The following is a 26,706-nucleotide window of genomic DNA, read 5'->3' as shown; positions in this document are numbered from 1 at the left end:
GTAAAATTTGAATAGATTTAATTTTATAAGAAAATAAAATTTTTAACTGTCTCTAAAGTAACTCATTGAATTGTATGACAATCTTAAAGTCTCCGAGATATCTGACAGTTAAACAAGGATTTTCCTAAAGACAGTGTATTGAGAATAACATTTTTCTCCATTGTAGCAGTTGTAAGATGCTTGTTATACTCTCGCTGCAATGAATGATTTGCAATTTATATCATCCACTCTATTGCTATAGTTAAGCGCTAGTTTTTACTCACAATTCACTACCTATATCAACATTTTGTTACAAAACTACTGTCATTAAAAAAAATACATTTATTATTTATGAGCAACAAACACTTCACTTCTAAATAACTTTTAAGTTAACAAAAGATCTCATTACGATAATAAATTAAATTTTTAAGAACTGATTTTGATGAATCCATGAAGAGAATATAAAATTTAAGAAGATTCAAAATTTGATATTTCAAATTTTAGGTATTTTACAGATGGTTAACTTGTAGTTAGAGTGCAGATTGGATGGAGATATTTAATTCTTAGTCTTATTAAGAATTTTAATTTTTTGACTAGCAGAGACACTATCTGATCTAAGAATATAGTAGTTCCTGCATTAATGGCAAATAAGATGCAACAGCAGTATTGTTTCTACAGCTATGAATAAATAGGCTTTATGACTGTTTTGTAGCTACTAAAAAAATTTAACTAAATGTACATTATTTTATGATTGGTCTCAAATTAGTTTTTGATTTATAAAGCTATTTATTTGGTTCTAACACAGTATTTTTCAACATAGATTTGATCTCAGAAAATAAAAGTCAATCATCTAATATACTAACAAGGCTTCTCTAACTTTCTCTTTTAAATGAATCCAGAAGGAGTAATTAATTCTAATCATGATGAATTAGATGAGCATTTTTAATTGGTCGGGAAGTAACTTCCCGACCAATATAAAGCTTTGATATACTTGCATTTGACATTGATACAATTTTATCTCTGTACTTAGGTATTTCATTTTTATTACAATTCTCATAGAGGATTTGTAATCATTTTTATTCTAGAATTTTTAAATGTGAAATTTTTGTGAAGTATTAAAAAAATAAATAGCAATAAAATAGAAGTTATCACAAGGTAATCACACAGATAAATTTCATAATTATTCTGTTATCCTAAAATAACTGAATACCTTCTCAAATTTATTAGAAGATTCATTAAATGTGCTATGTAACAGTTATGTCAGGCCATAAAATGTACTATTATCAGCAGAAGTGGGAAGAAAACCTAAAGGAGTAACAATGATAAAATTTGTTATGGTTCGACTTTCCCAAGCTGTGGGCTTTTCATCCAGAAAGACAGATAGATATTTAACCTCTACAATACTGAGGCACTGTCGACTCAAAAAAAGCAAGTTGTTAATTCAACCATGATAGTATATTATTCACCATTACTACTAATCAGTAGAGATTTGGTCTTTGTGAATACTTAAGTTGTTAACCTGAAATAACACATAATTAGGTAATATACATAATTAGGGGTATGTATCTTAAAACAGCACATATTTCTTTATTCGTAATTTTGCTTCCCCGCTTATATTTTAAAAATATAATCTTATGAATCTTCTATTTATAAACAAGACATAAAAGGCTCTTCAGAAAAGATCACAGAAATAGCTAAGCATGTTAATCAGGGGCATGACTGACATAAATACTACATAACTAGGCATAACTGTCTCTACTAGTCATAGAGAAACATCTTTAATGAAGGATGCAGATTTAACTGTGTCACTAAAATGCAATTGATAATATTTACCATAATTTTTTTGTTTCAATTTATTACAGTACGGTCACAAATCATTTAACCTTTGGGGATTCAAGAAAGCAATATTTGGCGCAATTGTTCAAGCAGTAAAAGCTATAACAGGAGGTGTACTCGCATTGAAAGGTCAACTAATCAAGGTTAAAGGACATTTAGTGGAAACTAAAGGTAAAATTCTACAAACTAAAGGCGAAGCTATATCAAATTTTGGAAGACACGTCGCTACAAAGGCTTTATTAAATCCACCACAAGTTCCACCGTCAGCAGCAAGCACTGCTTTTAGTTCACCAGGTAACAAATAAAATATTTATTCTATAGAAATAAAATTTTCATTTATTTATTGCTTTTTTATAATACTTTATAAATATGTTGTAGATAAAGAAATAAATGGCTTTTAAAAAATGTTGCAGTTTTGACATACATTAGAACAACAAAATATTAACATTGCTAAAAAATAAAAAAACAATCAGAAATTTTTATACAATTCAATGAAAAACGCCAGCAATGAATTGCATTTTTCATTTATTGTTCTTTAATTTCAATAATTTTTTGCTCTATTTGTATATTTAAGATAAAAATAGTTCCTTTTTATTGAAAAAAATAAAAAATAAATAACTGCAGCATTGAATAGATACATATTATGGTGGTGAAATACTTCACGTATAAAACAGTTTGAATCAATTCCGCCTTAAGTAAATGAATTCAAACTTTTATCTAGATTTTACGGTAGATATATGAAAACAACATTTCATTAAGTTCAAAGCCAAACCAATGCTTACAATTGTGGATTCTTTGCTATGTCCATTATGACGTCTATATGTTTTGAAAAAACCGTTAGAGGAAAGTTATGATAAATCAAAAATATATCATTCATACAATGTAATAATAAAAATTTTAAAATGTAAACTCTTATAGCCAGGAGAAATAAAAATGACAACGTACGAATGTAATACAAAATATTAACCAACAATTTTCAATTACCAGGCTTCAGTAAAAAATGTTGTTAAAAAAAATGCTTTTTATTTTTTATTTCTTCATCGACATATTAAAAAACATGTATCGTAATATATTTTCCGATGGTTACAGATTTAATTTTTTTTTTATTATTAATATAAAATTAGATTATATTTAAATCTTTTTCATTTTTGAAGCCAAGAAGTTCAACAAAATAAAGCAATAACCAAATCTTTAATATATTACAATCACAATTTAGAAAAATACGAATATGAATGTTTTCAACTTTTTGAATATCAGGGGCTCATGCATTAGTGGTGGGGGGGGGCTTTTCTATGATAAAAATATTCACTAAAATTGATTTTAAATAAATTTTTTAAAAATTAATTTTTTTTTAATTTGGGAGCTCTTCATCAGGGGAGGAGTATCATGTTATTTTAGTGACTGTATTGTTTGATAAAATACGTTTTTAGCATTAAAAACTGAAAATAGTAAAATTTTTTTTTTTTTTTTCAATTTGGGGACACCCAATTCAAGAGGAAGCATTCGCATAAGATTAATATATTTTTAAGAACATAATACCAAAGTGGATAATAAATTAAAAAAAAAAAAAAAAAAAAAAAAAAAATAGCTTTTTAAAATTGGTTAAAAAATACAAAGATATAGCAATAATTCTAAATTAACAAGTAGTAAGATACCCTCTAGAAAGAGGGTGAAAGTTTTTTGCTAACTTTTTTTTTCAAGAAATACTAAAGAGTAAGATCTATAAAAACTTAAGATATTTACGTAAATTATAAATCAATAGTTAACTTATGAGATGGTTTTAAATTTTTTTAAATTAAACATTCTTTTTAATTAAAAAAATATACTTTGTTATCCTGACCATTGGACTTGAATGGCCAACAAACTTTTGTACTGGTTTGAAGGCCTATTGATATAGAAAATATATACGTAAAAATAACTCCCATTTTCTTTTCTGAAGCAAGAAACAGCTAAAAAAAAAAATATATTGTCATTTTTTGAGAAGGGGTGAATATTAAATAAAAGTTTTGGGTAATCTGTAATCTTGATAAACATAAAACTTCAACTTTTTAACAAAAAGCTTTTGCTTAAGTGCCCTTTTAAAGATTTGAGATTTAATTTCAGGCAAAACACCACCTTTTTCCCCACTTTTTGTAAAAATTTAATTCCTTATTTCTCCCATATGTAGTACCTGTTTACCAAGTTTGAAGAAAATCGGTCTCCGGGGTCCACAGTTATAAGGCCAACATATATATGCACAAACGCCCGTCTCACAAAAATAGATTTTTTGAACCTGAGAGCGTAGGAATAAAAGCTTTATTCGTAGATTATTTTTTAAAAATGTCTCCTTTAGGCACAAAACTACTTTTTATTTATTATTACTTTTTATCTACTTTTTATTTATTTTTTTGGCTGATCTTTGAACTTTCCCGTTATAGCTACAGCTGTCAACTTATATCGCTGTAGACGAAAAGTAATATTACGAAAGAGGGAAGATTATCATTTTTAGAATTTCTCACTTACGTACGAAATGTCTAACTGAAAATATTAATTAGGATACTAAATTGGAATCTACAATCATTAAAGGAGAAAAGATAAAAGATAATACAAAATAATCAATAAAAAATTAAGAAACTCAGAGTTAACAGTCTAAAAATAAAATTTAACTTTTATGATTTGGTGAAAACATTAAAAGAAGACAATAAGGAAGTTAAACAATAAAATATGAAAGCTAGAAGCAAACAAAATTTTATAGACATCATATATTGAACTAGATGATAGAACAAAATCGAATAAAGTGTTGTTGATTCAACTCAGCAGAAAGAGGAGTTAGAATAGCGTATGAGATGGAAAGTTCTGTAATCTGTGATGTACTGTAAAACTTTATTATTAAGTACTTAAATGAGGATAAATTTGTAATGCAGATTGATGTTTTTTTCTCTAGTCTACAAACAATTTCTTTGTTGTACTTTCTTGCACATCCATCTAATATAATAATATTATTGAAACGAAGTATATATCTTACTTAAAGAAATCTCCGTGGCAGAGTGGTAGCGTCTCACCCTTTTACCCGAGGGTCCCGGGTTCGAATCCCCGCCAAGCATGGCATTTTTTTATACGCTACAAGATTCTGTTTCCGTATTCCCACGTACAAGCTTTTTCTCTAAGCTACTGTATTGAATTAATTCGATTCATCGTTAAAAAAAGAAATATTCAACGGTATATATCAAAACCAAACCTATACTCTATACGGATTTTCCTATGACGAAATGACCAAGAATCAAAAAAAGTAATAAAAATTCAAATTTTTTTTTATATTTTTTGTTAACTAATTTTATATTTTGTATTGTAGTCAAAATTTGTACAAAATATAATTTAACTGAAAGGGGAAAAGATGGAGTACTACGTATTATTGCGCCGATTTAAATTTTAGAATATGGATGGAGGGAAAAAATAACTTATTAAACTAACCTCCAAAACCATAGATTGTTCAATAACACCCTAAAAGAAAAAAAAAGTGAAAATATGAAATTCGAAATGCAATTGTCTATGTTTAGTTACTTCATCAAGACAGGGGTGTCTCTCTCGGTCTTATTGTACGGGAAAGGAAAACTGCTAGTTAATAACCTGGTGACAATTATAAAAAGTTCTATATTATTCTGAAATTTTTAGACGGTTGGAAGGCTTCTACTTATATAAGATGATTATCTTTAAGTGGAGTCGAACTATTCAGTAATAAAATTGAATTAAAAAGCAAATTTAAAAGGTTCACGAAATGATACACGAGTGAACAAGCATATATATAATCGCTTAACTCCAAACTACTACCTTCGAAGAGTCTTATTACCACATCAAAAATCGGGTACTGTGTTACAAAAATAATAAAGAAAGGTTTAACCGTTTTCTTACAGTGTAATAATAAGAGCCGTTCAGGAAGTAAAAGAAGTTTTTGTTTTATAACAAATTTATTCTATTTATTTTAACTTTAATCTATGAATCATAATCTACATATTTTAAGATTTTCTACATCATCATCTCCTAAGTTCAAGCATTTGTTAAATCGTAGCGCTACAGTTTGTATGCGTCAGTCATTTAACTACTTACGAATAGTTATCTTGACGTCGTCGTCACTTTCATAGCAGTTCCCGCCAAGAAACTCCTTCAATTTTGGAAAACGTTTAGAGCAATATCTGGACTGTAAGGCGGATGATCAAAAACATCCAATCCGAAATCTCTGGGAAGTGTACAAATTTTTTGCGGTACGTAGACGTGCATTGCCGTGAAGCAAATACACTCTACGATTCAAACGATCACGCTGGCGATTTTGAATAGTGTGACGAAGTTTCATCGTAATTTCCAGATAAGAGTCAGCATTAATTATCTCGCCGCGAGACATAAAATCACACTATAAGAATCCGAAGCGATTCCAAAAAATTGTGACCGTTTTGAAAGTGTCTGTTTTTGATTTTGAAGGCGATCGAGAATGATGCTATTGAAGCTTACTTTCTCATTACCAGTCACTATGTGATCCAGCAATTCATTGCCACCTCCATGGTACAGCTCCAGGGATGACAGAGCAGCAGATATGCGTTTTTTTTTTGTGATTGTCTGTCAACATTCTTGGGAACCATTGGGCACAAATTTTACAGTAATTTAGGTGTGCAGTGACAATTTCATTTACAGAGGCCGTGAACGAACAAGAAATTTACCACAAAGTTCATTTAACGCTAGCGCCGGTTCTCTATAAAATGTCTCAGTGTTCTTCAGCTGCTCAGTATTGAGGATAGGATGTCCTGAGACCTACTCGTCATGAATAGATTTTCTTCCTGTCGTAAATCAACTACACCATTTGCTTACGATTCCTTGAGTCATTACATTGTCATCATATATGACAATAATTTGATGATGAATTTCCTTTCGGCAGAATTTTCAACGTTTTTATTCATTATATATACACGCAAAATCACTCCGTGTCACAGTAGAGTTACGAAGGGTACAGCACAAACAGAACAACAACTGTGCCCCGCTAGCCTTTACCCAATTTTGTGAGTAAAGCTGTGTGCATATGATTCTTACTTTCTGGACGAAGATTATCGATTAAAATTTAAAAAAAAATGTAATTAAAAAAAATAATCCAATGCGTCAACAGTTATTTAAAGAAATCACACAAAATTCCTGAATTTCATTTAACATGTTCTTAAAAAGATTTCACAAGCAAATTGTTTTGAATATAACTAGTTAACAAATTTTAGAATGAAAAAACTGTCTCTTTCTTTTATCCGGAATTTCCTCATATCCGGAACGTGTCTCCCAGATTATTCTGGTTATGAGAAGTTTTAATTTACACGTTTTTTAATTAAATAAATATCTCCATCCATTTAATGTGTTGATAAATATACGTAGAATTAATAATGAATAATTTGAAATTATAAAAATAATATAAAAATAAAATAATCCGATGAATATATATGAACATATCGTCCAAAAAAAATCATACGCTAATAAATTTTCAAAAAAAAGAAGGTAATTAACGAAACTATAACTTATCAACATGAGGTATACTTCTTTAATGTAATTTTAAATAAAGTTTTATTAAATCATTATTTTCTTTCATTTACATAAATACTAATAATAATGAAATAATATCAAGTAGCAAATATTTTTTAAATAAGCCTCTATACTATTTTCATTCAAAACACAATTAAGCATAGTTGTAAACAACTGTGCTAAATTACATCATCAGCTACATTTTCATTTAAAAGTGTACAGAAAGTTTTAACACTATAATTTTTTATTATTTTCACAAGGGCAGGTGCCCATTAGCATCCATAAAATGTTGTCAAAGTAATAGAATATACATCTAATTATAAAAACTTAATTATTGTAACAATAAAATGCGTTTATACGGGTATACTAAGAGTAAACAAAATCGAACGTGAAAAAATCATTTATTATGTTCCGCCAAATTAAAACACACTTTTTGGATGAACAACCTTTGAATTTTTTCTTATATTTATTGCAGGTACATCTAATTATTCCAAATCGTTATTAATTTTTAAGCGAATTTGTAGGCCTTATGATTGTTAAATTAAATTTTACTGATCTATGCGATTCAGAATATTGTCTACGACAAACACCCGAATTTTACAAACAACAAATACTTCAAACTAAATTCAAATAATTACACAATTTTCTTAAAAAATCTTAAATATTTATTAAAATTTCTTAATGCTTTTTACGAAGGGATTTTAACGGGAAGGAAGCGGTTATAAAAATGTCAAGAGTGACTTATATCCACATCAAGTTGCCTGCCTCTTTGGTGAGCTTGTTTTTTTTTTTCATTCTTGGCAAGAGGGATAATATGCACTATAAGGTCGTTATTTCATCTATCTGACTGAACTTTACAGCTAAACAGGTGTAAAAATTCTTCGACTAATTGTCCAATCATCTTGGTGTACAGTTGTATATTATCTAACGCTACTAATAGTCTAAAAAAAGTTTCTTTTAATAAAATAGTAAAATATTTTTTATTTATTTATTTACATAATCATATTTTTTCACACAGTCTACTAATCTCTGTAATTATAATTGTACTATTATTCTTTGTTTTAATAATAATAGTAATAAATATACTGTAGTTGTTGCGTTAACAGAATGTAGGCTACTTTCAAACATCTACCCATAGTTATAAATAAAGTAACTAACAGAATGTAAAAAATAAATAAAAACAAAACATTAATTATTTGTGTTTTTGAACCTGATAGGCTTGTGCAGTCTTTTTCAAATACTTTACACACACGCGTATTTATATATATATATATATATATATACTCGCATATGAAATTTTAAAGAAATGGAAAGATTAAACAAAATTATTTTACGTCAAAATATTTATTGAATTTATATATTTATATTTATATATTTAATATTTATATATTTATATATTAATATTTATATATTCAATATTTTTATTGAATTTATATATATTTTAATATAAATATTTAATATTAATTTAAATAATATACTTTGTATAATAAAAAGAAAAGTACATCTATAATTAAACCTAAAAAGTAAATAAATAGCTAAAGTTTTAAACCGATTATAATTTTAAACAAAGAACGAAACAAAAATAAATATTCTTCCTAATGTTTGCTTTTTATTAAATAAAAAAACTATTACGGAAATTTATAGTTTAAGACTTATGTAGAAAAGAAAGTTAGCAATTTTATTTAATAATAATAATAATACAAAAAAAATTCAGTTGGTTTTCAAAGGTTTAATCATGAGTGTAACATATAACGAACATAAGTTACACATAATATTACAATGTTATATAATATTAAAATATAACTTTTATAACTGTAGTTTTCAGTTAGTATGTGTGACACGCACACAAAAGTCTATGTTAAGTAGTGAAATTGTAAAAAAAAAAAAAAACATTTTTAAATGAAGAAAGTAAAATTATCCACACAACCCGATAAACATTACAAGAAGGTGAAATTAATAAAATGGAATTGTATCAGATTAATTAGCTTAAAATACAAAAAAACACGCATTAAAACTTGATCATCCCGTTTTATTTTATTTATTAATATAAAAGACATTCTCTAATCTTTTTTATTTTAGTTACTCTTAATTTTTAATAATAACTAATTAATTAGAGATATGGAAATAAATTTATAAAACAGGAAAAAGGTAATGTTATTTGCATTATCCTTAGTTTAATTAAACAACGTTGTAAATAATCTGTTAAATCACATTATTTTGTTTATGATCATAATAAAATAATTTTTAAAAAATTTTCTATACTTTTTTTTCTACTGGAAGTTATAGAACATTAAATCTACATTAGGGCGGCCTCCATACGAAAGAGTTAATCAACTCTTTCGTACATAGAGTTACACAGTTTAAGCTACCAAACATAATACATGAGAGGGCTTTATAACCTACTTTTGAATACTTATCTAAAGTTTAGAATTTTGAAAAATATCAATCTACAGTAGATTGACATTGAATCGATTTTTGAAACTAAATTAAATATTTTATTAAAAGTAAATCAAGTTAAAATTATGATAAAAAAAAACTAGGAAGTACACGATACCATTTAGACAAGCTCAAGATTTAACGTTTACTTTACTAAAAACATTTAACTTTCATAAATTAAAAACCTAGCATCAGCGTAAAGTGCCAAATAGTCTTAGTTTTTTTTTAAATTTCCTCGAAAGAAAACAATATAAAACTTTTATAAAGTTGTTTTTTTTTTCGTTTTACCTACATTTATTTCATTATTCCTAAAATGATCTAAATTATATCGAGAAAAAACTACATAACTTTGCCAACAAAAAGTTGTACACCTGTACGCATTACTTCTATGAAGAAAAAATAATAAATGTTAAATAATATTGGAATATTTATCATCTCTTTTCACTTCTACTGGTTCTTTGACGAAAAATGCTTATATAATTTCACAGTATTTTGTTTTAGGTCGAACTGTTATATTGTACAGTCTAAGCAATCTACTTTAAATAGCTTTGTTGATAAAAAATAATCGTTATCTAAATTACTTTTACGCTTATCACGTAGCTGTACCGATGTAATAAACACATTTGAAGTAACAAATTGTAGCAACACAATATTAATACACCATGGATAATTAAAAATATTCATGTACAACAGTACATATTGAAGAGAAGGAATGACATTACTATGTTTCATAAATATAATTCTTAGTGCAAAAGGAAATGAAATGTCTAACTTAAATTAGCGTCAAGGTGTATTTTAAAATGAAATAACAGTAACATTGTTACGTAATACATATATGGAAAACTGAACATCAGACAAATGAATCCTTTCTCTTCCAACTACATTTCTTATGCGCAATCATTTCTCAGCGCTGTGCTTTTAGATTCAAATGCCATTATACCGTTGATTATTGTGCTAAAAACGCCTTCTTTATTATATACTTAATTTATATTAATTATTTGTACAGTAAATTAATATTCATATTTCGCCGTTTTATACGGTACAGAAAGCAAAATTTCCGTAATTTATAAATTTTAGTTTAGATTTTCATAAATATAAAATACAACCAGACACAAAACACACTTTTACATCTATAACTGACCGGATTTACTAAAACAAATTATCGATTTGCGCATGCGCTGACATTAAGAGAATGTTACTTATTCCTAAATATTATTTGATACTCAACGTAAAAAAAATAACTGAAATAAAGAATTTCGTACTTTTGTACCAGTAAAAAGTAAATAAAACAAACATTAAAAAGTTAATTTATTTACAGAATTACAATTTGTTGTATTGCGTAATATAACCTCACATAATCTTTTAGTCAGAATGTGAACGAACTGCGATTGCCTAATAGAAAAATATTTTAGAGCAAATAATATTGTATTTATTTCCTTAATAAAAAAACTATAATATAGGTTAATGATTATATTTTATCTTAAATTAATTACCATAGGTATAAGAGATGAGATGGTATCTCTATGAAATGAATGAGACATTTATTTTGATAAAAAAAAAATTTTAATGAAGAAAATAAAGTTATCCCAACAACCTGATAAACATTAACAGAAAGTGAAATTAATAAAATGGAATTGTATCAGATTATTGACTTAGAATACAAAAACACACATTAAAACTTAATCAACCCAAGCTTTTTTTTTTTTCATAAAGTTTTTGCAATGTTCATACTTTTTCTTTCTTTCTTTTCCTGTTTAGCCTCCGGTAACTACCGTTTAGATAATTCTTCCGAGGATGAAATGTATGAGTGTAAATGAAGTGTAGTCTTGTACATTCTCAGTTCGACCGTACCTGAGATGTGTGGTTAATTGAAACCCAACCACCAAAGAACACCGGTATCCACGATCTAGTATTCAAATACATGTAAAAATATCTGGCTTTACTAGGACTTGAACGCTGTAACTCTCGACTTCCAAATCAGCTAATTTGGGAAGACGCGTTAACCACTAGACCAACCCGGTGGGTTTGCAATGTTCATACTGCATAAATTATTCCTTACTTAGTGAAAACAAGTTGTATTTCAATTTTCTTTTAATTAAAATTCCAACGGTATTAAAAAGTACTGTGAAAAGTTTCTGTGTATAATTACATTACAGTTTTATCACAACATAATATTCAGATCTTATCTATTTCAAATTTAAGGAACGTTTATAAATGAAATATAAAGCCTTATTGATTTAAACTGAATGTCATGCGTAATATTTCAGCTATACTCTTCAATTCATTTTAATCAGTTCTTTTTTGGCTGTATTAGGAGTGGGACAAAGAAAAGCATAATGCCTGATAAAAGACTAAAGATATTTATAAAGTTATCAACGTAAGAAAACAGGATAATTAATTCTAATTCTCACAGTAAAAAATTAACCAACGGATGTCAGATCGGTGTAATAATTGACGATCTTATATGAAACTCAAAACACTTTTACATTATTCTTAAGCAAAACAAGCATTCCATACCAAGCTTATTAGGGTCTGTGAAAATTTAAATGGTTTCACACTATATTTTCCATTATGATGAATACACTGTAACATGTCAGCGCAGTCAAATGCAGCTCCAGTATATTCAGCTTGCTCTACTAAATACAGTTTTTCTCTCTTCATTATAGGAACTAGCTTTATACTGAGTAACCTCAGATTTCTGTTGTACATCATAAGAATTTACATGTGCCACAGCGATAAACAACTGTAAAGATATAAAAATTTCCAGAGGATGTGGTACAAATTTTTTGTTACATAGTAATACAAAAAAAAAAAATTAATAAAACTACATAATATTAACCACCCTTTTAATTATTACTACAATGTTCATAAAAAGGCATTAAATAAAAATTCTAATTGTTAATAACTAATAACAGTAATGCAGTTGAATCTCAAATTCTAGGTAGGCTTTAATGAGCTTTAATCATAATTTGGAGGGGTGTTTTGATGATTAACATAATAATAATATATAAATTTACTCATAAATGATAATGAAATTATTTGATATAATTACAAATTATCCTCACTCTGCGTTTATATTTATTTATTTGTTTTACTGAAATTAATCCACACTTTTATTACAATAAATGATTAAACATAACCATGAATGAAATTTTAAAACATTTCATAAATAATTATGTAATATTCCATAATTTCTAAAATTTTATTTTCAAAAATATTTTAATCTTAACAATTTTTTTGTAACCTTTTTTATTGACAAAAAACAAGAGGAGGAAGTTGTGTGAAATTTAACCAGATCTGGTCAGAAGGAAGTGTGATGTTAAAGAAGTGAAAATAAAAATGAAACCAGAACTTGTTTATATTGTAACTTCAAGGTCATAGGTCCATACTTTCTCCCGATGTTCTTTATTCAAAATCACTTTTTATGGGTTAAATTTAATTTCTATGCAAAAAATTTTCAAATAATCTACTAAATTATAATTAAAATGTTAATAGATAATTAAAAAAATATATATTTCCTATAATTTTTATAGTAATTATTTTATTAAAAGTAACAATTTAATTGTTTTATTATTACTTATTTTATATTTTTTAAGTGTAGTAATGTTTATACTGATAAACAAGGACTGATTTAACTTTTTTTATTACTCAAAGAAAATTAAGTTTATAACAAGTAAATAAAATATTCATAACTTAATCATTTACAATTTTAATTAAAAATATATATATATTAATAATAGATTTCTGAAAATCAGTTCAAGCAAATCTAAACAATTAATATCAAAAAAACAATTCATCATGGGTTACTCAAATGAAGTATTATGATATACGTTCCTGGATATGTGTACAATGTTTAAGAAAAAAATACAACTGGAAAATTTTGATGTTTAATACCACTGACAAACATGATTGAAAGATCTCAAATTTATGTAATCTTTAACAACCATTTATTCATCAACTGGAGGACTATTTTATTGAGTTATTAATTTTTTGTTCAGAGGTCAGCGTAAATTCATAACTACCATGTAGTGCTATAAAACAATATTATCATTAGGAAATATTAGCAATGAGTGAAGTAAAGATCTGTTGTTGATAAAACAAAACATGTGGCCTCTCACACATTATTTAACACATGAGAAAATTTTTAGCTTGTAAATAAAAATTAAATGCAATAGTGTACATCCTTCTAAAAAGGAGCACTTCTTAATTAGTTGTGCACTTCAATTCAGAATAAATAAATTTTCAATGGTTGTATCACTAACAATATAAAATAGCAGTACTCAGAAAAATATATGTTTTAATCGACCATGCATTATGAAATTTAGTGAGTTGAATTTATCTTACATAATAATTCAAACCCAGTTTTACATAATAATTTGATACTTATTTGTTACTTTAACAAGACATTTCAAATCCCTAGTTTATATCTATTCATTTTTATTATAGTTAATAACTGCTATCTTTTTCAGATTAAATAATTGGATTAATTGCTTAACTAACTGGCATATGGATAGTTAACATCATTTTTGTGCTTTGTAAGGAAAATAAATACTGCTAGCACCTTTTTACTTCCGTTTTCTATGCTATACATTCACACTACCTCTTCAAAATTAAGAAGATAACACAATTCAACTAAGAATGATAGTAGCAGATATTTACAGATTTAATTCATGGCAAACCATCAAATAATCCACATTTTGATAATGTGTTATATCACATCAAATATACTTTCATTTAAAGAAAAACTCATATTTAACATACAGAAGAACATTAAATCTTATCTTTAATATATTAGAAATATGTGTATATTTTTAATATTAACAAGAATTATATAGCAGTTAAATAATAGATATTGAAGAAACGCAATCTCTGATTCAAAAAGGAGTGAGACAAGGATGTATTCTGTCACCTTTGTTTATCTTTTACAGAAAAGCATTACAATAACTGAAGGAAAAATTTTAAAGTACAGTAACCATCCAAGGAGAAAAATAAAGCATGTTAAGATTCACCTTCTTTTTGTTGCAGAAACTAAAGACAAGTTAGAAAAAATACTGATTATCATAAGAGTTATAGCTAAGAGGAGACTTCAGTCTGAAAATAAACAAGAATAAAACAAAGATGTAATGCAATAGAAATAAGACAAAGAGGAATTTAATAATAAGATGGGTAAACACAACATATGAAAAGTAAGAAAATCTGTTATTTAGAAAGTAAAGTTACAAAGGATAAACAAAGTAATAATAAAGATATTAGAATGCAGTTTTGCACAAAGAGAGCTTTCATGCAGAAAAGAAATTTGCTACTATCAAATATATCTCTGAAAGAAATTCTTGAAATATATTTGTATAGTAGCTTTTTGTAACTGAAAAATGGTCAACGGGAAAAACAATAAGGCCTTGAAGATTGATGTTACAGGAGGATATTGAAAATTAGGTCAATCAAATTCAAAATTAAGAGATTTTAAAACAAGTAGCAGAAGAGAAAATTTAGCTGTTGAGGCGAGGTTTATCTAACTTATGATAAACGAAGATAAAAACTGCCGAAAAAGGCAAAGGTTGTTAAAAATGAAACAGATACTTGAGGATTTAGGGTGTAGAAATATGTTGAGGTTAAAAGATGAGCACAGAAGAGAATGAAATGGAGAATAGTAATAAACCAGTCAAGTTAATAGCAGTTATATTTTACACTAATGGCTGAATGATTACAGTTAATAAAAAAGAGATATTGACACCACATCTAGTAGTAATAATAACCTATGCAATAATTAAGTAGAAATAAATTTGTTGGTATGATGAAATACGGTAGATTTGGAAGTGTTAATAAATAAATGCAGTACATAATTTTTTTTGTTACAGTATCTTAAATCTATTTTAAAATACGGTTTATAGTCTTTTAAAAGCTTAAAAAGTTGTTGTAAAAAGGAATATTACACAATAACTTTTTTATCAAAGGCAGAAAACAAAACTAAAAATTTGTTAGATGTTTAAATTTAAAAAGATTTTTAAGTTGATCCATAGTACTTTTTCAATTGTAATTAATTAACCACCGAACAAAAAAAAAACTTGGAGAAAAAATGTAACTCAAGAAAGAATTACTAAAGAAATTAAGTTGAATAACAAAAGTAAAAAAGAATAAATAATACATGGAGTTTCTGAAAGTTAAGAAAAACCTGGTTTCCTTGTCACCTCTCAATGGTTCTTTAATTATAATGTATGAGGGAATATCATCCAGGAAATTAAATGCACTAAGAAAGAATAAGAGGATGACATTAAGATGCCACACTTTATACACCAGTTGAAAAGAGCTGAAATATTTTTCTGTTAAATAAAACAGTTTGGAATCTTGTTGAAAAAAGCAAGATCTTTTTCATGTCTAAGTTAATATATGTTTACACAATGAAACAATACACACGTTTGAGAAATGTTCTATTTTTGTATCCCAAATAAAATATTACAAGTTGATTTTTAATTTATAATATTTAACACAAATCTGCACATTATAAATTAAAGTGCCTAATGAATTTAAAATTAAAACTGTAAATACTTTATTTATATAATTTACAAATATATTTTATTGTTTTATAATCGAAACACTAGGCTACAGAAAGCTTGTACCTTTTACTATTAGATAATTTATTTCAACTACTTCTGAGTAAAAACAGCAAATTTTTATACATCTGAATTCTCATAAGTCCATTACTTTAAATAACTGATGATGCTTCTTGTTTATAAAAATTATATTAAAAAAATATATAATGTAAAGAGTACATCATCTCTCCTATTCTGCAACAACCTGAATAACAGTATTAAGCATTAAAAAAAAATAATTTAGCTAAATGAAGATAATCTTGAATTTTTTCTAAGAAAGCAATAATTTAGATAATGTATTTGAATAAAATTAAACTAAAACCTATGTTATGTTTAACAGGATACCCATCAAATCCTCCACCATTTGAACCCCTACATGGACATGGATTTAGCTCAGGTCAGTTGTACTTCAATATAACATACCATAATTCATAATAAGTCTTATCAGTAAATTTTACACTAATAACAGCAGTACTTAACTACTCTTGTTCACTGGTCATTATAGAAAACATTAAATATTATTCCCACCAATTAAATGTGAACATACCTGTACTACTCATATCAGTATCCTGGTTCCTTACATTGTAGTACTGCCAGAAATGAAAAAGAACAGCAGGATGCAGAAGTATACACAACTCTTACTGAGCTCAAATCCATAAAAAAATAATTTAACTCTTAATAGATTCAAAGAACAGTTTTGAATAATACAAAATACATCACACTTATTTGAGATTGGATTTGTGCAGCTTTCAAGAATTACTTTAGAGATTCTGATTTACAATGAACGATGCCTATTTAAGCATTGTCCTTCAGAGAGCACACATTAAACATGCATAATGGTTTTTCATGAATGTGGCTAATAACAAGTTATGGATCAGTCTTTATCTGGAGAATATCTTCATCATTTTCACTTTAGATTAGTGTGTGGTTAAAATATGTCATGTTTTTTTAATGTGAGATATATGATATGGTAGACTGTATATCCTATAACAAATTGGCAGAGATCTAATCAAAATTCAGGCTGCCAATTCCTAACTCAAAAGTTATTTAAACTATACTGATTTGCAGTACATTAGTAATAATGGCAATTAAATCCAGATAAAAGTAACTATTGTTTTAAAGTAATATTCTGCAACTATTAACTGTGCATTTCATTTCAGTGCTACAAATATTAAAGCAGATAAAAGGTTTTTTATTCTCTCCTCTTTTCATTTCTCATATAATACAAAAAATTTAATTACTGTATATACTTATTTTTTTTTTATCATTAATCTTTCAGAATAACCAAAATTTATTACAGATAAAGAACCAAAATTCAAGAACACCACTGTAATTAATCCTCTCACTGATGATATACACAATGTCTTATTTACACAATTTTTATTCATTAACATTAACAAGGTCATTTAATCTTTTTATATCTTCACTTAAAAGTTCTAATGTAAATCATATTTCAACACATTTTTTAAATGTAAAATTTGATATAACTGAAATTACCTACATAATGTTCATAACATTACTGTGGATTGTAAGCTGAATAAGTATGACCATACATGAATAAAATCATTAAATATTTATTTAGAATGAAAAAAGTAATTAAAAGCAAAAAAAGTTAATAAAACATCAAATTCAAAGTAAGCTTGTCTTTTATACCAATTTTTACAAAGCTTTTTACTGATGAATTGGGCTTGATAGGATTTTTATAGTTAGATGCCTTTCGTGACACAAACTACTAAATGACTGCAACAAATAAAGATTACTGGCTCTAAAAACACAATGTTATTCATTTTTAATTAATAAAAATCGATTGATAGTTCTAAAAAAGTTGTAGTTACATCTAAAAAAAGGAGTAGTTACATTTCAAGCAAACTCACAATGATTCATTTTAGCCGATTTGAGAAAATAAAAATCTGAATATTTAAACATAAACAAAAACCATAATATATAAATATATATTTTAGGAAGTTCAGTTCAAAATTTCTGAAACAGGTCAAAAGGACCTATTTAAAAGGATCTAAGGTTCTTTATAGTTATTTTAGAATTCATCTGTGAGAAATTCTATAATTACACAAACATTTTTTACAGGTTCTTATGGGCCTCCACCATCATCTGTAGGATCAGTTGGATTACCATCAAGTTCTGGACCATCAGGTAACTATGGACCACCCCCTCCACCACCGTCAGGAGGATCAGTTTGGGGACCTCCAGCACCAAGTCCACCAGCACATTTCAGCAATTTTGGACCAGCTCCATCTCCTAGTTATGGTGTACCACTTCCACCACCCAATCATGAATATGGACCTCCGCCATCAGGATTTGGCCCATATAAAAGGGATACATCAGAAGGAGGTGCCTGTAAGTGAAACTAGCAATGTAATTCCTAAACATAGAGTAGTGTGTGAATTAATCTGAACACAGGGAAGTTTTTGTTTATTTCTATATTGTGGTTACACTGCTTGACCATACCTATTCTTTAAGTTGTCTCTGCAATGTGGGGTTATTGTTCTCTGGTTATTTAGTAATTTTCATGTTATAAAGGGTAATTCAAAGAAACGGGAAATTTTGAAAGTTGTGTTGGTAGCCGTGGGCGATTGGTACCACTTGATAAGTGGCGCCAGCCTCTCTAACCTAACCTGCCATTTAGTTGTCATGGATCCTTGGAGTGGTGCGCAACGTGCATTTGCTATCAAAGCGTTTTACAAAAACAATGACAGTGTGGAGGGAGCGTGTAGAGAATTTCACCGTCATTTTAATCTGGGACGGCACGACCATGTTCCATCAGCACATGCAATTAAAACATGGATATCTAATTTTGAGGAAACTGGTTTGGCAATAAAAAAGAAACCTCCAGACCATGAGCGAACCGTCCATACACCACAGAATGTTCAAGCTTTATAAGATGCTGTCACACAAAGTCCACTCTCCGTCGACTCTCAGCATCTTTACAATTGTATAGTTCAAGTGTTCGAAGAATGTTAGTGAAGGACTTGCAATTCCATCCATACAAGTTGCAGATCGTCCAGGAACTGAAACCGAACGATGCAGTTGTGCGAGCACAATTCTGTAATGTAATGCTTCAGAAGATAAATGATAACGAAGAGTTTGTTCACAAGCTGTGGATGTCAGAGAAAGCGCATTTCCACCTCAGTGGATTTGTTAACAAGCAAAATTTCAGATACTGGGTACAAGAAAATCCTACGCAGCTACACCAGCGTCCGTTGCACAGCCAGAAAGTGACTGTGTGGTGTGCTATTCATCTTACTGTATTATAGGCCCTTATTTTTTTGAGGATGACAACGGTCTTGTGATTACAGTGATGTCGGCTCGTTACGTAGCCATGCTTGAAACCTTTGTTGTGGAACAACAAAAGAGATTTCCACCAATTCTTAACACAGTCTGATTTCAACAAGATGGAGCAACGTCACATACTGCATGAATATCGATGGCAGCTGTACGCTGATTGTTTGTTCACGAAATGGTGACATTAGATGGCCTCCCAGATCGCCTGATCTCTCAGCTTGCGATTACTTTTTGTGGGGTCACCTTAAAAGCAAAGTGTTCCACAGTAGACCTGCTACAACGGAAGAACTGAAGGCAAAGATCCGAGAAGCAACTGCGGAAATTCCAGTTGAGATGTTACGTCAAACCATGAACAATTTAACGAAGAGACTTCGTAAGTGTTTACGTAGAAGAGGTCACCTGCAAGATGTCATCTTTAAAAAATAAACTAAAATGTATGTATCCTAAAATGGCAACATTTGTACAATTATATGAAATAAAATTCATTTTCTAAAAAAAATTGTTCATTAACGTTATTTAATTTTTTTTAATTTTCCGTTTCTTTGAATCACTCTGTATATAGTGTTTGGTGAACTTTTATTTCATCTCTTATTAGAAAATCATATTTTCATATTTTTTGTTCTATGTCTTAAATATATAACGGATATAACTCCAACAAAGCATTTGAAAATTGTTTCTCTTTCTGACCAGTATGACACAATGACAAATAGGTACAGTGAATGATATTTTAAAACAATTTTAAGAAACTGTTCCTTTTCAACTCAAAGAAAAGGCAAATGTGGTCATAAAATAAAATGTGTGACTTCTACTCCAACACAGGATCAGTTATTAGTGAGAAATATATATTTATCTGTTATCAGTTTATCAGTTATTTTCTGCTGTGGACTTAAATCGACAATTAGCAGCCAATGGAACAGATTTACACATAACAACTGTTAGACTTTGACTTCGTGCAGCAGGACGGACTTGTTAGCCAGCTTAACAGCAACTTTTAACACCAGCATGTGCAAAAAAAGGCTCTTGTGGGCCAAAACTAACTGAACCAAAGAAGACTGGAAAAATGTGATTTTTTCTGATGTCACATTTCTATGTTCAGAGGGAAAACGTTCCATATGTTGGAAGGGGAATACATTCCAGTTTAATTGTTAGGTGTATTTTCAGATGAAATGTCATCACCGGCTCAATTCCAGCAATCATTATACATACCCAGAAAAAAATGTTATGGGGTTGTTTATATTTGAAGGCCCTTGTTCATCGCTTCCAGTAAGTGGTGTGTTGAAAAGTGATGATTATAACAAGATTCTGAAGGAGAGGGTAATAACAAGACTTCAAAATAAAATTCCACAAGCCAACAGTGTTCAACAAGATTTGATGCCATGTAAAAAAAATTTTGAAGAATGATATATTAAACATTAAGTCTGGGAACTCCCCAGACTTAAACCTAACTGAAAAGTTTTGGATAACAGCTAAAACAACTCTCAAAAATGAATTACACCACAAAAATTGACCTCATTAAAGCACTAATATCAGTATGGTTTCATGATGAAGAAATTAAAAAAAAAATGTGCGGTACCCTTGTTGAATCAATACCAAATTATATACATTAAGAAATTAAGAATAAAGGAGGCTATATTATTACTAGATATGTACAAATTAGGTAGGATTTTTTTCTAAATAAAGCTACTTTTAATTAAATAACATCTATGTTCGGATTAATTTGTACGCTAATGTAGAGATGAAACTAGAAACTTTAATTTATGAGGTAATAAAATGGAGCTTTTATTAACAATGCAAATACAGCACAGAAAAGTGAAAAGGTTTGGATATGAATATTAGGCACAGAGTTAAATATGCTTTTGCCAACTAGCATGTCAAGCCCTCTGAAATGCAATTAATATTCAATCTTATATGCTTCACTCTGTACTACAGATACAAGCAGTGCAATAGCAGCATAAAGAGTAGTATATAAAAAAAGCTAAATAGATAAATAAGTAATAATTATAAGAAGTATCAAACAAATGTTATTGCATATGCTGTTACAAATGAATTTCTGTAATTGTACAAAAGTTTTAGTGTATTTCTGGTACATAAAGTTCAACAACTAACTATTCTAGATTCAAATCCCAAACAGGCTTGGCATTTTTCATAAGCTATAAAAATACATAACTGTCACTGCATTTCAATTATTGTTACCGGAGAAAATAAACACGTAAATTATAACTAGGATTAATTTTTTTTCATAATTATTAATACCACCTTCCATGGCAGAGATGCCTTGGCACTATGCCATAGAAGATTCTGGATTAGTATCCTAATAAGGCTTGGCATTTTTTCATAAGCAATAAAATTCATCTCTCATGTGTAAGACGATTTTTTTACAAATTCGTAAAAAGAGTAAAATTGATTGAGTGATTAAATTATTTCCCTAATAATGACAGTGCATAATAATAGAAATTAAATTCTGTAAGAATGTAATTGAAAACTGTCTTTATATAATTTCATGTTTTTAACTAACAAGCATAAAAATTAAAAACACATCAACTATTTGTCACAAACTTCTAAAATGTATATAATATTTAGCACTATTTACATATATATATATATATATATATATATAATTATTAGCTTGTTAATTACTAGGAACCAGAAAACAGTGTGCATCCTGTTTCTTTCATTAGTTGTTAGTGAAAGTGACCTTGGAGTAGTATGCTGAAGAGACTTGTCCCATCACATAATTATCATCTAACTCACTTTTTTAATTTTGCTTTCATTCTGCAATTTCTCTTCAACAACTGTGGAATGTATTGGATTTAAAACAAAAGTAATAAGTTCTTAAAATATTCTATTATTAGATATAGTTTCACTAATTAAAATAATCACTTAAAAAAGGTAACTTATGATTACAGAATTATAATTATTACAACTTATTATTACAAATACTAAAATACAGTTTAATTACAACAATTTTTTTTTCTGTAACAATTACAAAAAGTAATCATACTCCTTTAAAAATGTCTTATCAAATGTTTAGTGTCTTACTCTAAAAAATAAATAAAGTGTTAGGAAAATAATGGTATCAGTAAACATAACAAAACGATTAATTTGTAAAATTGAACTATATTATTATTGTCAAACTTTAGAAAGCTCAGTTGACATGCAAGGTGGAGATGGATTATTGCATTGGCTTCTTACTACCTACAATGTCTTGTGCAGTACTCCACCACCTTTACTTTACTATTATTAATGTCAACAATATTTCAGATAACCCAGGTAGTAGAGGAAAAACTATTGTACATCTGTGTTTTTATGCTTTCTTAATTTTGTCACGTAATACTAAGTAATATACAGAGCTTAGATGGTATTTGGAAGAAGAATTACATTGTTTTGTAGATAACAAATTTCTTTCTCCCAAATAGCTTACATAATCAAAAATTAACTGGCTACTGAAATCTTAATTTATTTTCAATGCAAACACCTAATAATATTTCTTTAAATACTGAGAATTATTCTTGAGAGAAATAGCAGCATCAAAATCCTAAAAAAGATTATAGGCAATCATAGGCAATTTTTTTTTAGAGATGGAAAAAACAATTTCAGTAATAATGAAGTAATTAGTCTACCTCTGTAGTTAGTTCTTAGATGACACCACTGAAATAAGAAAATCAATAAATAAAATTATAAATATAATCTAACCAAATTTAACCTATGCTTGCTAGCTAGTTAAGGTTAGCGAGCAAAGCAAGCATAGGTTAAGTTTGATTAAATTATATTTATAATGTTATTTATTTATTTTCTTATTTCAATATAGCATTTCAGTGGTGCCATTTAAGAACTAACTAACTACACCGGTAGGTTGTCTACTACAATAATACCAGTATTTTTAGACAGGATGATATACACTACCAATCAAAAACAGTTCCATTTATATGAAAAAAAGGTTTAAGGAAACAAAATACTCAATTTGATAAATTTAATTAATGGTTACACCACTGTTACGAGGTAAATAGTGTTAAATTTGTAAAATTTTAAGAATCATCTTACAAAAAAAAGATGATTGGGAAGATTTACCAAGAAGTATGTCATATTTTTCTTTCAATTTTTTTTCAAAATTATTTCATTTTATCTTATTTAAATTACCTCTAGCTACACTATTAATTTTTGCAATACATTTAGAATATAATATTCTTATATTAACTTTAAACAATTCTTTTCTAAATCTTATTCTACATATTTTTCAGTACAAGATGGTGTTCAAGCTGGTTTACTTGTATTAAAACCCTTTAAAGTGCCATCTCCAGCTTTGAGAGGACATACAAAATATAGAAGATCAAGAGATTACACATTAGACAATGAAGAGGAATTTCATCGTCACATTGAAGACATGCTCGTTTAGTTGCTCAAGGTATTAAATAAGCCACACATATTTTATTAAAATATTTCTTGTTAATTTATGAGTAGTAATTTTTTTCCTCAATCATTAAACTACAAAGCTATTTTGCAATGTATTTGCCCAATTTGTTCTAATTCTGTATTTTGATAAATATTCCGATAATGAGCACTATATATTACAAAATTAAATATTTTTGATTTATTGGTAAAATACTATGAAGAAAATACAAAAAGAAGTATGATGAAAACGTTTACTTATCATTTCCTTTTATTGATATAAGTGCAGGAATTTAAAATGGCCTCCTTGGTGGATTTTTGTTTCTTTTTTTAATCATATTACAAAGGAAGGCCAAATCACTTGTAATCTTGGTATTAATAAACATAACTAAATCTATATTCAATAAATAAAACAGATGAAAGTTAAATGTTACGTTTTCTCGAATGAAAAGCACCAATATATCTAGGATTTCCATAAATTATTTATCAATTTCTTTATTAAAATTATAAGGATAAGAAATACTTTCCAATCTAACATCACGTGATGAAGAGATTTACTAGTATCCAATTTATGTACTATTTATCTTCATTTCTTAAAAATGGGAATTGAAAATGTTTTACATCAAACCACAAATCAATGAAAACTAGAAAATAATTTACAAATGAAAACAGATAGTGTAAATAACAATAGCACATACTTGTCAGGACTAAAATGGATCCATATAATCAAAACTGGAAATAACTAAATAAAAAAACCAAAACAAAGAACAAAAAAAAACTAAAAAAAGAAAAAATCATGGAAATTCATATACTCATAACATTAATAACTGGTACTTTTTATACCATCAAAATACATTTATTTTTAAATATTGATAAATATGTTATATGTTAAAGAACAAGTGAAAGTACTTAAAACGATAATTTACTACTATCGTTTACTTTATTAGTAAAAAAGTGTAGATTAATACTGCTGAAGTAAGTAACAAAAGAATTAAAAGTAACAAAATATATGTATATTCCACTAATTGTGAACAAACTGGAATAAAAAGTTAAACATAACAAACAATTAATTAAAAAACTTCTTAAATAACTTTTACGGTGATCTCCATGACAGATGATAATGTCTCTGCATGTCATTCAGAAGGTTCCAAATTTGAATATGAAGTCTGAGGTCAGAACTGTCATTTCTAATACATGACAGCATTTTCATTCCATAGTCCCACCACAAACTTTGTGCTTAAAGGATGAATTAATTATGAAAAAAACAAAAGAAAAACGATGGGAGCAATCACAGAAGTTTAAATACTGCTTAATCTTATAAAATAGAATAATTTTAAGCATTAAATATCTGTTGCGACATTGATGTGATGCCCTTGGTTAACACCGTTGTGGTAGATTTTAGAGCGAGGATGGACTGTATGTGTTCATAGGTGATGAATGCAGACAACACCTTGTTGATTACTGAAAGATAGTTTAATTGAACGCCGTCTTGGCGGTTTAAAATAATTTTGTAACTTATGACTTAACATTAAAGACAGCAAACATAAACTAAATAAAACTTAAAGTAATGCTCATCCAAACAAGAATTGAGAGAGTCCATCTGGACGCAACCGCCTTGGTTTAGGTATGAGTGCAGACTGGTTAGAAGATGCTATGTACAGTGCTCGAGGGAGCAGCTTATGACGTAGAGTGGCGTGATGGTCTTGTGACCATAGTTTGCCGTGGGCACTCTAGCCACCGCCAAGGTTTCAGCAACCGATGGCAAGAGGAGGTGAAAACATAACAATATCTTTTAAAATAAAAAATGGTATATTGTTTTGATGTAAATACTTATTTTAATTAAACAATAGTCAAAGCAAATAATCTCTTTAATTAAATTAAACATTATTAAATTGAATGAATGTTCCTCATGATTAATAAGAATAATTTATTTACAAACATTTAGGTAGTATTTCAGAAAACTAACTTTTTCAAGTTTACATTAATATTTATTGCTATAATTTTTGTTTCAGAATATGTACTTAAAAAAGACTGCATGAAAAATTGAATGAAGTGGTTAATGTATGTGTCGGTGTAATAATGCAAATGAAAATTAAGAGTGATTTAATTAATTGTGAAATAAATTAGTTAATATAATGTAAGTATTTTATGAGATCATATACATTTATTCATTAATGGCACTGAATATTCATAATGCAGCATACATTTAATTAATTAATAAACATAAATATAAAACAACTTTGACTTTAATCAAAATTATTATAACTGTTGCTATTTCTTTGTACCCAGTTCTGCTTTTATCTGTCTTCATAATCTTATGAGGTTGAGCTTCTTCCTTTCACTGTTCCTGCAACCAACAATTTTTTCCTTTATGTAAGAAAAAACTTAAGAGATCTTGAATCATTCAATCTATTAAAATGGAAACCAAATCATTTTTATTAATGTAGCTGAATTTCATTCAAAGAAAGGATACTTAATATGGTATACCCAATTTTAAGTATTTATTCCTTACTGATATTCCTAATGTTCCCTCTAAGAACTTCCATTCATTTCTATCAATATATATTTACACTGGACCTTCGGATTAACATCCTATGCTTCTGCACAATTAAACAATGATGCTTCTGCACCATTTAGAACAATCGCTTGTGAATTG

The 26,706-nt window shown here is 28.0% G+C and overlaps 1 protein-coding gene across 1 annotated transcript in view; it reads left to right on the top strand.

The window, feature by feature from the left end:
• The window catches only part of LOC142321230 (uncharacterized), a 49,595-nt gene extending 23,349 nt beyond the window's left edge, over nucleotides 1–26,246 (top strand). The window contains exons 3-7 of the mRNA XM_075359224.1: nucleotides 1,842–2,109; nucleotides 16,705–16,761; nucleotides 18,450–18,719; nucleotides 23,903–24,066; nucleotides 26,063–26,246. Of these exons, the coding sequence (XP_075215339.1) occupies nucleotides 1,842–2,109; nucleotides 16,705–16,761; nucleotides 18,450–18,719; nucleotides 23,903–24,057 (750 nt within the window). The 3' untranslated portion in view covers nucleotides 24,058–24,066; nucleotides 26,063–26,246. The remainder of the gene's footprint in view (nucleotides 1–1,841; nucleotides 2,110–16,704; nucleotides 16,762–18,449; nucleotides 18,720–23,902; nucleotides 24,067–26,062) is intronic.
• Nucleotides 26,247–26,706: the final 460 nt, after the last annotated feature.

The sequence above is a fragment of the Lycorma delicatula genome, chromosome 3 (assembly GCF_047948215.1).
Source record: "Lycorma delicatula isolate Av1 chromosome 3, ASM4794821v1, whole genome shotgun sequence".
Lineage (NCBI taxonomy): Eukaryota > Metazoa > Arthropoda > Insecta > Hemiptera > Fulgoridae > Lycorma > Lycorma delicatula.
Note: the sequence above shows the minus strand (reverse complement) of the source record. Positions and strands in the feature narration are given on the sequence as shown.